The following is a 12,473-nucleotide window of genomic DNA, read 5'->3' on the forward strand; positions in this document are numbered from 1 at the left end:
CTCTCCCAAGAACCCAACGCTTCTGGCCTCCTGAACTGTTGTGGCTCTTCTCTGAGCTCCTCCAGAACTAAGAACAATAACCCAGATGGGGGTCTCCCTAGGGCTAGACAGAGGGATGGACTATCTCCTCCCTGCTCCATGGTGAGGTTGCAAAATTGATGATGAGACTATTGCTCCCCACACTTCTGTATGTTCTCCTCTGAATTCAGGTTTTCATCATTTGAACCAGGAGACACTCTACAAAGCTGTTAATTCCACCGTGTCCTTCTCCTACTCTCTGAGCACTCACCTGCAGCAGATAAGAGAGCTGGAGTATGTCAGGGGAGGCTTGGAGTGGAAACCAATGACAGGCAACTAGTACTTGGAGAAGTTTAACTTCAAAGTCACATCTAGAGAGCCGCCCTTGTTTAAGCAAATGGCCAACATGCAGGTTACATGGAAACCCAGCAATCACCTGGAAGTGAAACTGCCCAAGTTCAAGGATGCTGGATGGTATCAGTGCCAGCTCACAGTCAGCCATGGCCATGTGGAGAAGGCCATCCACCTAGTGGTGGTGACAGGTGAGAGGAAGTTGTGGCCCCTATGGACACTACAGAGGAAGTGGGGCAGGAGTATGGGAGGTGCCCCCAAAAAAGGTGCCTGCCATCTGGAGACCCTGAAACTCTCTCAGACCCTATGGAAAGGTTGTTCCCATCCCCTCACAATTATAGAATAACCTGCCCGCGGGGGAAGTTTCCTCTTAACTCCTGTCAGTTTGAGGTCCTCTTGTGCAGGTAAATGAGTCCTTGATGCTGTGGCTGATGTCATTGGGTCCTCTGATGGTGTTGCTAGAGTAGATATGGGGACAGAGTAGGCAACGAGGTTTGTTACAGGGTTTGGTTCCTGGGTTAGTGTTTCTGTGGAGTGGTGTGTAGTTGCTGGTGAGTATTTGCTTCAGGTTGGGAGGCTGTCTGTAAGCGAGAACTGACCTGCCTCCCAAGGTCTGTGAGAGTGAGGGATCGTTTTCCAGGATAAATTGTAGATTGTTGATGATGTGCTGGAGAGGTGTTAGCTGGGGGCTGTAAGTGATGGCCAGTGGTGTTCTGTTATTTTCCTTGTTGGGCTGTCCTATAATAGGTGACTTCTGGGTACCTGTCTCACTCTGTCAAACTGTTTCCTCACTTCCCCAGGTGTGTACTGTAGTTTTAAGAATGCTTGATAAAGATCTTGTAGGTGTTTGTCTCTGTCTGAGGGATTGGAACAAATTCGGTTGTCTCTTAGGGCTTGGCTGTAGACAATGGATCGTGTGATGTGTCCTGGATGGAAGCTGGAGGCATGTAAGTAAGTATAGCAGTCAGTAGGTTTCCAGTATAGGGTGGTGTTTATGTGACCTTCACTTATTTGCACTGTAGTGTCCAGGAAGTGGATCACTTGTGAGGACTGGTCCAGGTAACCTCCTCTTCTGTTGCAGTTCTGTGGACCTCATACCACCTAATGTTGCCCTACACTCTTGTTTTCTCCAGGTTTTGCTGGCCCAGCCTCTCCTGTAGTCTATGCTGCAGTAGGATCTGCCACCAACCTTCCCTGCTTCCTGAACCGAGATGCCAGTGCCTCCGGCATTCTAGGGGTGTCAGCCTACTGGAGCTGTCTTGCAGGAGGGGATCTGGAAATATGGGGCATCTTCAGGAATGGGAGCAATGGGAGCTTCACCTTCCATCTCCCTGAGGTGGGGCCAGGGGATGCAGGGCAATACTGCTGTGCTGTCTCTATCCATGGCACGAACATCACTAGGGACGTGACATTGGCAGTGATGACAGGTGAGCAAGGGAAGCCCAGAGGATGCCAAGGGGACTCTTCCCCTCCAGCAGCTTTCACTGTCTTGAGAAAATCTCCTTGCACACCAATGTGGTGAGTTTGGGATGTTCTCAGCCTGTCCAGCCTCCCCATGGGGAGAGACCCTGTGTCTCAGCTCAGGCATTTAGCTGCACAGGAGTGGCATCTCTCTTTCCACAGGAGAGAGAGAGAAGGGGGAAGACAGGGAATCAATGAGAGAAGGTGTGTGAGAGAGAAAGAGTGAAAAAGGGGGAACGTGACAGAGAGAGGAAGGAGGTGCTGAAGGGGTGAGGCAGGAAGAGGCTCTACTTTCTTTGCTGAGGGTATTTCTGTTCCCCCCGCGACAGTCACCCCAAGCATCAAAGGGCCAGTCGCTGAAGGCTGTCGTCTGCTGCTTATCTGCAGCCTCACCCACCCCGGGGGCACGAACACTTTCAGTCGAGGCAGCTGAACTCAGGCCTCAGCAATGGGAGCTCATCTGAGGCCACTCCTAGGAGACCAGGGGTCCAGCACTACTATCTGGGTTCCACTCTGGAACTGTGTGTCGCAGGAGGATATTGGCACCTGGGAGTGCAGTGTCCATAGCTCAGAAGGGAGGCTGGGAGCTGTGGAATATGAGCTGTATATTACAGGTACCATCTCCCCTGTCCCCCATTTCCTCCACCCCAGCCCACTTCCATCTCCCTGTGCCCCAAGACTTCTGCTCCTCTTGACCCACTTGACCAGCCAACATTTTCCAAACCTCATCCACATCCCGAACTAGTCCCAACCCCCCCGACTCCCCACCCCCACTCTGCCAGACCAATCCCACTATTCCCTTTCCAATGTCAGCCCCCTCAGTGCAATCCCATCCCTTTCCCATTCCAACTGCCCTCGTTTCACCCTCCTTTCTAACGGTGATTTCCCCTTACAGGTGCCCAGCTCTCTGGTCCTCGTCCCATTCTGGATGGGCAGATCTCTTTTGGCCTTATCCTTGTCCTCTTCCTCCTGCTTGTGGCCTCCATCCTGGCTTTGGTCCTGCAGAACCGAAGGGTGAGTCAGTTCATTGCCCTATCTCTGTCCATCTGTCTTCTCTCTCCAAGGCCATTGTTCATTCCTCCTTGGGCAGAGCTGTCAAAGTGTCTGAGTAGCATGACAAAGGGCGAGTGAATGGGAGAGCTGAGAAGGAAGAACCAGGGGGGAAAGGGCTGTGAATGAGCCCATCTAAGCCCTCCAGCCTTGCTTTAGCTTGGGGCTATGTGTGCAGGGCAGAGAGGCTACATTGGGTAGCCTGCCAGCTCTGTCCTGGTCGTATGCAGTATGTACTGGAAATACAGGAATTACCAGGCTGGATCAGCCCAGTGTCCTGTCTTTGACAGTGGCCAAGTGTCAGATACCTCAGAGGAAGGGGCAAAATACCTTCTAATGGACAATTATATAATAACCTGCCCACGGGGGAAGTTTCCTCTTAACTCCTGTCAGTTTGAGGTCCTCTTGTGCCTTAAAGGATGAGGGTTTATATCCTTTCCAAACTATTGTGGTTGTACTTTTTCTTTTTTATAATCTGATCTAATGTAATTGTGGATGTTCTCAATTCCCATATAGATTCATAGATTCCAAGGCCAGAAACGACCATTGTGATCATCAGTCTGACCTCCTGTATAACACAGGCCATAGAACTTCCCAAGATACTTCCTGAAGCAGATCTTTTAGAAAAACATCCAATCTTGATTTAAAAATTGCCAGTGATGGAGAATCCACCAAGACTCTTAGTAAATTGTTCCAGTGTATGTAAATGCCCAATACCTTTTTGAATCCTGCTAAGCTCTTGGCCTCCACATTATCCTGGGGCAGTGAGTTCCAGGGGCTCATTATGCAAAGTGTAAAAACTGTTCCCTTTTGTCCATTTTGAAATTGCAGCCTTTCAATTTTAGTGATCATCTCTTTGTTCTGTGTTATGATAAATTCATCCTGTCTGACTTTCTCACCCAGTTAGAATTTTGTTTACCTCTAGTATGTCCCTTCTTATTTTTCTTGTCTCTAAACAAAACAAACACAGCCTCTTTTCACACGGAAATCTTTCAAGGCCTCACATCATTTTCATCACTCATATCTGAATCCCCTCTGTTTTACTATGACTTTTTATAGAGAGGGTAACCGGAGATGAACACAGTGTTCCAGATGAGGTCGTCTCACTAATTTACATAGCAACATGGGAATAGCTCCAGTATTATTCTCCATCCCATTCCTGTGCATGCTAACATTTTGTTGGCTTTTTAAGTACTGCTACCTGGTGAGCAGAGATCTTCAATTATACAATAATGTCTAGGTCTTTTTCCCTAAGTGGCTATGGTTCATTTAAAACCTAATAATTTGTTGGAGTTCAGATGATTGCTTTCAATGTGCATTCATAGAATTATAGAATATCACAGGGTTGGAAGGGACCTCAGGAGATCATCTAGTCCAACCCCCTGCTCAAAGCAGGACTAATCCCCAATTTTTGCCCCTGATCCCTAAATGGCCCCCTCAAGGATTGAGCTCATAACCCTAAGTTTAGCAGGCCACTGCTCAAACCACTGAGCTAACCCTCCCCCCACCTTGCATTTGTCTACACCAGCGATCCCCAAACTATTGAGGGTCACACCCTCCCCTTACCCTGTCTGCCCCCAGGAGCCGGGGCCAGGAGTGGGGCTGTGGCTTAGGACAGGAGGTCACAGACAGGGGTAAGGGGGCCAAAGCTGGGGCCACAGCTGGGGGTGAGCCTGAGGCTGGCAGTGGGGCCATGGCCAGGGGCCGAGGCTGGGGCAGAGCCGTGCCGAGGTTGGGGAAGGGGCCAGGTACAGGGCCATGAGCAAGTCCGGAGCAGAGCTGGGGCCAGGGAAGAGCTGGGTGGTGCTCCCTCCCTCCAGCCCTAGGGGCTGGTCTGGGCCCTGCCGTGCCCCCCTGGACTTTCCTCCACACCATGGGCGGCAGGTATAATAGGCTGGGGAAGGCTGTGCTTCCCCAAACAGCCCCACTTGTGGCCCCACTTATGCTCCAGCTCAAGGCCCCCTCCTGCTTGCCCTTCCCCCTTGGTCTCAGCTCAGGCAGGCTGCTCCTTTTCCGGGGAGCCTGATGGGGCTGTGGCTAGGGTGGCTAGGACTTGGGGTGGCTTGTGGCTGGGGCTGCACAGCACTGGGGGGAACCCCGGTGCTGGGGCTGCGGTGGCCAGTGCTCTGGGGCTTGGGGTGCTGGGGCCGCGCCACCCAGTGCTGGGGGGGGGGGCGGACTGTGTGCCGCCCACCTGGTGCTCTGGGCTTGGGAAAGGGGGCATGCAATGCCCGCCCACCCAGTGCTCCGGGGTGGAGGTGCTCGGGCAGTCCGGGGCTGGGGTGGGAGGGACTAGAGGTCGTGTGGGGGGGGCCCTCTGGGCTTTGGTGGGGGAAGGGGCTGGGAGGGTGGGACCTCAGGCGGAAGGGATGGACCTGGTCAGGGGCTAGCCTCCCCAAGCCCATGTTTCACCCACCGCCCATGCTCCACGCCCCCCTCGGGGGTGCACCCCGCACTTTGGGGACCTCTGGTCTACACTGAGTTTTATCTGCCATTGTGATGTCCATTCATCTAGCTTTGATTCATAGGTTCATAGATTCCAAGGCCAGAAGGGACCATTGTCATAAGCTAGTCTGACCTTGTGTATAATACAGGCTGTAGAACTTCCCCAGCCTAATTCCTGTTTGGACTAGAGCAGATCTTTTAGGAAAAAAATCCAACCTTAATTTAAAAATTGCCCATGATGGAGAATCCACCACAACTCTGTGCTAGCTGTCACAGTCTTCTCCAGTGTTGTTTAACTTAAATAATGTTGTGCTATATGCATATTTTGCTACTTCACTGCTCATCCCCTTTTCCAGACTAGGTAAATTTTTAAAATCACTGAAGGACCTAAGATCTTAAGTCCCATTTTCAAAAGTGAGTTAGGTACTTAGGAAACTAAGGCTTATTGCGCTTCAATGGGCCTTAAGTACATAGAAATTGCCAAGTTGCTTCTGACAATGCGACTTCCAGGCTCCTAAGTAGGGTTCGCTGAAAACTCAGTTTTTGCCTACATTAAATTTTTTGCAAAAAAGTTCCTTTTTCAGAAACTTTTGACTTGTCATTGAGAACCCAAAACCCAAAATTTGGATTTGGAAATGCCCAAAGTGTGCCTCATCTGAGTTGTTGTTTAGGTGCCTCATGCCCCCATTCTTCTCTATGGGCCAAGTTCTGCAATCAGACTACATCTTCCATGATGCACCACAGTGGCTCAACAAGAGGGGAGATGTAGACTGACTAGGGTGCCTAGCCCATAGAGGAGAATGTGGGCATGGGGCATCCAAACTACAAATCCCATGAGTCACTGTGGTAGCATTTCCAAATGGAAAGTGTTAGTGTTTGGCTAAAAATGTTTAGGTTTTGATTTTCTACCAAGAAGTCAAGTTTTTCTGTAGGGGACGCCCCCATTTTCTGGCCAGCTGTACTCCTAAGTCTTTTAGGTACTTTAAAAAATTGTACACATATAAACATGGTAAACACTTGTCCTAGTATAGACCTTGCGGCACACTACTATTAATCTTTGGCAATGATGAAAATGTATTATTTATTCCTGCTTTCTCTCTGTTAGCTGGTTTCTGATCCATGATAAAACTTAATCTTTCACACCATGGTACTTAATTCCTTAACAGCATCTCAGAAGGGACTTTGTCAAAGTCTTCTGAAATCCTCCCCAAAATCATGACAACTGGGTCATTCTTTATTCACAATATTGCTGATGCATTCAGAGAATTCCATTAGATTAGAGTGGCATGATTTTCCTTTGCAGGCTCTAGTTTGTAGTTATCAGATCATGTTCTTTTCAGAGTTTTATAGTGCTCTAATTATTGTTTCAACCAATTTTCATGTTCTACTATAATTTTCATGCTAGAGTTTTTCTACAGATCAGACTCACTGATGTGTAATTATCAGGATCAATGTACAACATTTGTCAATGTACATTTGCTGATTTTAATGAGGCTGCATATTCTGGTTAGCAGCCTCAAACCCAGGTCCCATCCACTCCTAATGACTTATCGCTCTTTTAATTTATCAGTTTGTTCCAGGATCTCCTTTTTTCACACTTCAGCCTCTCGCAGTGCCTCAGCTTTGTCACCACTAAAGAGCAGATCTTTGTTAGGTGTCCTCCCAACATCCACAGTGGCAAAGACTCATGCAAGGAAATCACATTTCTTCTGGGCAAACTACTTACATTGCAAATTCCTCCTCTAATTGCTCCCCCTGTGGTCCAGGGGACCCAATTATTCTCTCATAGGCTTCCTGATTTTTGTATACTTTATTGGGGCTATGTCTACACTTTCGCGGTAAGTCAACCTACATTACACAAGTCCAGCTATGTGCATAACTAAGCTGGAGTTGATGTACCTTAAGTCGAGTTACCATGGGGTCTACACTGCTGGGGGTCGACAGGAGAAACTGTCCCATCAACTTACTTTATTCTTGGCATCAGGAGTAGAGAACAGGGGTTGACTGGAGAGCAATCTGCTGTCGATTTGGCGGGTCTTCACTAGACCTGCTAAATCGACCGCCAGTGGATCAATCTCAGAGCATCAATCCCAGCTGTAGTGTAGCTGTCGCCTGGTTCTCAAACTCTTCAATACCAGAACCTCTTTTTCTATAATAGGGACCGCTTCCATCTAGCAGGGATATCCCTCCCAATTCGCAATATAGAAAGGACAAGCCCCTGTCCCCTGTTCATCACCCATCTGGAGGTCACAAACCTCAAACTGAGAACCCATGGTACACTTGAAGAGTAACATCCCAGAGTGTACTTCAATAGAGATGACGCTATGAACCTTTCAATACTATTAGAGTGATGTATCCACAGAATAGTGCTCCTGAGTGTATTTTGAATGATTCAAGGTCTGGAAAGCCTGTCTCACCATGAGAGACTCAAGAAGCTCAATCTATTTTGTTTATCCAAGAAAAGTTAATAGGTGAATTGATCACCAGCTACAAGTGATCAATTGGGAAGAGATTTCTGATAGTAGACAGCTCTTTAATCTAGCAGAAAAAGGCATAATAAGGTCCAACGTCTAGGAGTTGAAGCTACATAAATATAGATTAAAAATAAGGTGCAAACTTTTAGCAGCAACTGTAATTAACCACTGAAACAATTTACCAAGGATTACGGTGGATTCTTCATCACTTGGAGTCTTTCAATCAAGACTGTATGTCTTTCTGAAAGATATGCTCTAATTCAACCAGAAGTTATGGGCTTGATGCAGAAATTCCTGGGCGGGTTCTCTGGGTCGGTTTACAGAGGAGGTTAGACTAGATCATCATAATGGCTCTTTGTGGCTTTAAAATCTATGAAAGGAGCCATATTATAGGCATAACTCAACTACACACAGCATACTATCAAGCCAGCATTCTCTTCAGGAAAGGGAACATGACTGTGGAGCATGACTCCTGGGTTCTTCTCTCAGCTCTATGAGATGCCTGGGGTATAGTAGTTACAGCAAAGGAAATTGAGAGTCAGGTTTCCTGAATCCTATTCCTGGTTGTGAGATAGAAGTGTATAGTGCGTTAGAGCAGGAAGAAGTAGAAATCAGGACTCCGGGGTTCTCTCTGTGACCTTCTAGGCCTCTAGGGATAAGAACTATGGTGGCTACTCAGACCCAGGATCCAGATGTAAGCATCATGCTGGGGCAGGATGAAGCCCATGCTAGGTCCATTCCCCAGTCATCTCTTCTTTTTCCCTTTCAGATGTTCTCCCCAGCCTTCCCGGCACTGGAGTGGGTGGTTACCACCCCCACACCAGGGAATGCAGGGAAGGATGAAGGCCAGGAAGGGAAGAGCCTGCAGACAGAGTGCTGATGGAAGAGAAGGCACAAAGGTCAATTGGAATGGCAAGCACTTCAATGGGAAAACAAGATTGTTACACAGCTGGGAGATGGGAACCATGCAGACTTGTCCAGAGGGCATGGAGGTCACATGGACACAGCATGGGGACTGTGCCACGGCGGTGGGGGTGGGAGTCATATGATAAAAAGGAGATGGGTGTCACCTGGGTGCAGGAAGGTTGGGAGTGGGGGTTGTACTGGTTTCTGAGCTTCCTTTTTGGAGATGAAGGACTCCAGTGTTCATAACCTGCTTCACTTCCACTTGTTTCTCTCTCACTCCCTTGTTCTTTCTCTCTCACACCCTCTGCCCTCTGTCTCCCTCTCTCAGCCTTTCTCCTTCCTTGGAGGGGTGTGAATGGCCTTTAGCAGATGGGGAGATTGGCAGAGACCTGGCTCCCCTTTGCCCACAGGAAATTTAACTCCCCGCTGCTGACTTACCTCTCTGTATCCCATAAGCACCTTGCTCCGGCACTCATTCACTGGCACAGCAGATCCTGCAGCCAGAGATATTGCATAGTTGAGTTTGTTATAGTTTATTAGTACTCAGAAGAAAATATCCTGCAATAACCCCCTCCACACACACTGGAAACCTTTGGTCTCTGTGTGCATTTGGGGTGAAATGGGCCTGTCTAGCACATTGTTTGCATCTGGTTGTCTGTGTGAAGCAGCTTCTCTGAAATCTGCCCCTCTTCTGTGGATTTCACTTTTATTTTTGTTTTCCTGCTGTAGATCATTAGTTTCTGGACTTTCAGGAGGGAAAATGAAATGGAACCAGAGAAGGAAAAGTTACACGCTTTGTGTGTCCCTTTCTCCCAGTTTCAGTGTCTCTCTCTTTTTTCTGCCTGTCTCTCTCTGTGCCATTCACTCTCTTTCTTTCATTTTCTCTCTCTCCCCACTCTGTCTTTCAGATGAGACAGCCACACAAGAGATCCTGACCACTCATGGTCATTAAACATCCCTATCATTTCCCCCCAGTTTGAGGCATTAACCTGTCAAATGCTCCACACCAGGATCCAGGAAGTGTGCTGGCCAAATCCCTACTGAGTGCATCCATTTCACCACCCTAAATCCCACCGTGATCTCGCTGTATACAGAACTCCCCTTTGCTTCCTGTCCCAAATTATTGTGTAGTGCTGCTGTGTGGCTGTTAAACAGCTGCTGTGTCCTACCCCAGAGGTAGCTGCATTAAATATTACTGCAGGCTTGCACATTTTGTAGCTTGTGTAGGTCAAATGCATTGCACACACTAGGCGCTCTTTACATCCCCCATTCCCCATCCCCAGTTCCCTGTGTGCCCCTGTCCCTTTCCCCTCTATTTCAGGAACTCTCTATAACATCACCCCCCTGGCTTCATGCCAGGGGTTCTGTTTGCCCCCCCCCCTCCATTACTAGGATCATCCATTTTCTCCCATGCCAGGGCATCTTTGTCTCCTCTGTCCTTCTTACCCCTTACCATTGTCTCCCATTCTCCCTATCATGCCAGGAGCTTTGCGTGCCTCCCTTGTCCCCTCCCTTGCCTGTTACACAAAAGTAAGGCTTTTGACACAGTCCCACATGACATTCTTATAAGCAAACTAGGGGGTCTAGATGGAGTTACTATAATGTGGGTGCACAACTGGTTGAAAGAACATACTCAAAGAGTAGTTATCAGTGGTTCACTGTCAAACTGGGAGGGCACATCTAATTGGGTCCCAGAGGTCCCAGAGAAGTCAGTCCTGATTCCAGCACCAATGTTCCCTCTAATTTTTTCCATCCATGTGCGGAATAAATTTTGTTATGTGCACCAAGGTAATGTATGCCTGTGCACCACCAGTAGAAACAAAAAACCTAGATATAATATATATATTTTTTAAAGTTATCATAGGGATAATTACTCCAGCCAAGACAGATTAGGCATTTGAGAACTCACTACTCAAAGAATTAAATTTAAGTGTAAGAGAGAAATAAAAATTATGAAATGCACAGACCAGTCAAAACACTAAAATAACACACTTTGAAAGAATAAAATTACAGAGAATATATGTGCATTGCAGGAAGTACCAAGAAGTAACAACAACAATAATACAAGTATCTGTTGGGAGGTGAGTGTGTGTGTGTGAGAGAGAAAGAGACACACACACACAGAGACAGTGTGTGCATGTGAGTGACACAAAGACTGTGTGTGTGCATGAGTGTGAGTGACACAGAGACTCTGTGATGCAGAGGGGATGTGTGTGTGACACAGAGACTCTGTGTGTGTGTGTGTGTGTGTGAGAGAGAGAGAGAGACTCTGTGTGACACAGAGACTGAGTGTGTGTATGTGTGTGTGTGTGTGAGAAAGACACAGAGACTCCGTGTGACACAGGGTGTGTGAGACACAGAGGGTGTGTCATGATAAAATGATAAAAGGTTTAGAAAAATTGACCTATGTTGAAAGATTCAAAAACTGGGTATGTTTAATCTTGAGAAAAGAAGATGGGCGAGGGAGGGGGGTCCTGATAAGAGCCTTCAAATATGTTAAAGTCTGTTATAAAGAGGATGGTGATCAGTTGTTCTCCATGTACACTGAAGGTAGGACACAAAGTAATGGGCCTAATCTGCAGCAAGGGAGATTTAGGTTAGCTATTAGGAAAAACTTTCTAACTATAAAAGTAGTTTAGATGTGGAATAGGATTGCAATGGAGGTTGTGGAATCCCCATCACTGGAGTTTTTAAGAAGGGTTTGGACAAACACCTGTCAGGGATGCTCTAGGTCGTGCCTCAGTGCAACTAGCTGAATGTGATGACTTCTCGAGGTACCCTCCAGCCCTATGTTTCTGTGATTCTATGATTCCTCTTTCTTTTCTTTCTGTTTGTGGGACGAATCATTCAGAGTATCAACATATGAAACTTCATTGGGAGAATAGGCAGAGCTGAGATGGGGGTGTTGTTATGCTGGAAGGTGTTAATGATTGCCATCAAGTGGTTCTTTAATATATAGACAATTACAGAAGTTATGTCACAGAAAGTCAAAGGAATGCCATCAAGTTGAGGGTAGGGCCTTGCTTTGCTCAGTAAATTATTTTATTATTTCAGTGAAGAAAAGAAGACATCCCTGATCCCTCCCTGTGTATTCCTTTCTCCCTCCTCGGAAGTTTGGAAGCTTCATACCTGTAAACCTCGTTGAGATCCTCAGATGGAAGATATTAGTGAAGGGACAAGGTATATTAGGGTTTTAATGAGTCACCAGCAGTTGCCCCAAAGCTCCCAAATGACATATCGCAAAGACCATAGTCAGCACAATGCAGCATAAACGTGGGCAAATCAGTCATTTTTGGTTCAATTGTCCTCAGCTTTACCAAAAATGTGATTGTTTCACCACTAAGTGGTTATCCCAGTTTGTAGAGATTTGTTAAAGGCACCAGGTTGAGCTGTCCATGTAAAGTGTCCCATACAGTTTTGCAAGTCACTTTCAAACAGACACTGATTTTCTTTAGATTGGACTTGAGGCAAGGGGAAGGTGATGTGAAGAATCTGAGTCCATTTTAGTGCTAGGAGTTTACCTGAGAATTTTATAGGAACATAGGAATTACCAAATTGGGTTTGCCCAGTGGTCCATCTGACCCAGTGTCCTGTCTCTGACACTCGTCAGCACCAGATACTTTAGAGGAAGGGGTAGGCCATGCCAGAATAGGAAGTTGTAGGATAATCTGACACTCATGAAGGTCTCATCCTAGTCCCCAATAATTAAAGATTTGCTTAAACCCTGAAGCATATGGTTTCATATCCCTTCCAATAAGCTTTTTTAGC

The 12,473-nt window shown here is 47.1% G+C and overlaps 1 protein-coding gene across 1 annotated transcript; it reads left to right on the forward strand.

The window, feature by feature from the left end:
- The first annotated feature begins 424 nt into the window (after positions 1-424).
- Positions 425-8,731, forward strand: LOC119853914 (lymphocyte activation gene 3 protein-like). The gene is given in 7 exon segments (XM_038397601.2): positions 425-560; positions 1,503-1,796; positions 2,160-2,228; positions 2,231-2,351; positions 2,353-2,444; positions 2,726-2,844; positions 8,569-8,731. Coding segments are annotated over 7 exon segments (942 nt in total). The 3' UTR covers positions 8,680-8,731.
- The last annotated feature ends 3,742 nt before the right edge of the window (positions 8,732-12,473 follow it).

The sequence above is a fragment of the Dermochelys coriacea genome, chromosome 1 (genome assembly GCF_009764565.3).
Source record: "Dermochelys coriacea isolate rDerCor1 chromosome 1, rDerCor1.pri.v4, whole genome shotgun sequence".
In the NCBI taxonomy this organism is placed as follows: domain Eukaryota; kingdom Metazoa; phylum Chordata; order Testudines; family Dermochelyidae; genus Dermochelys; species Dermochelys coriacea.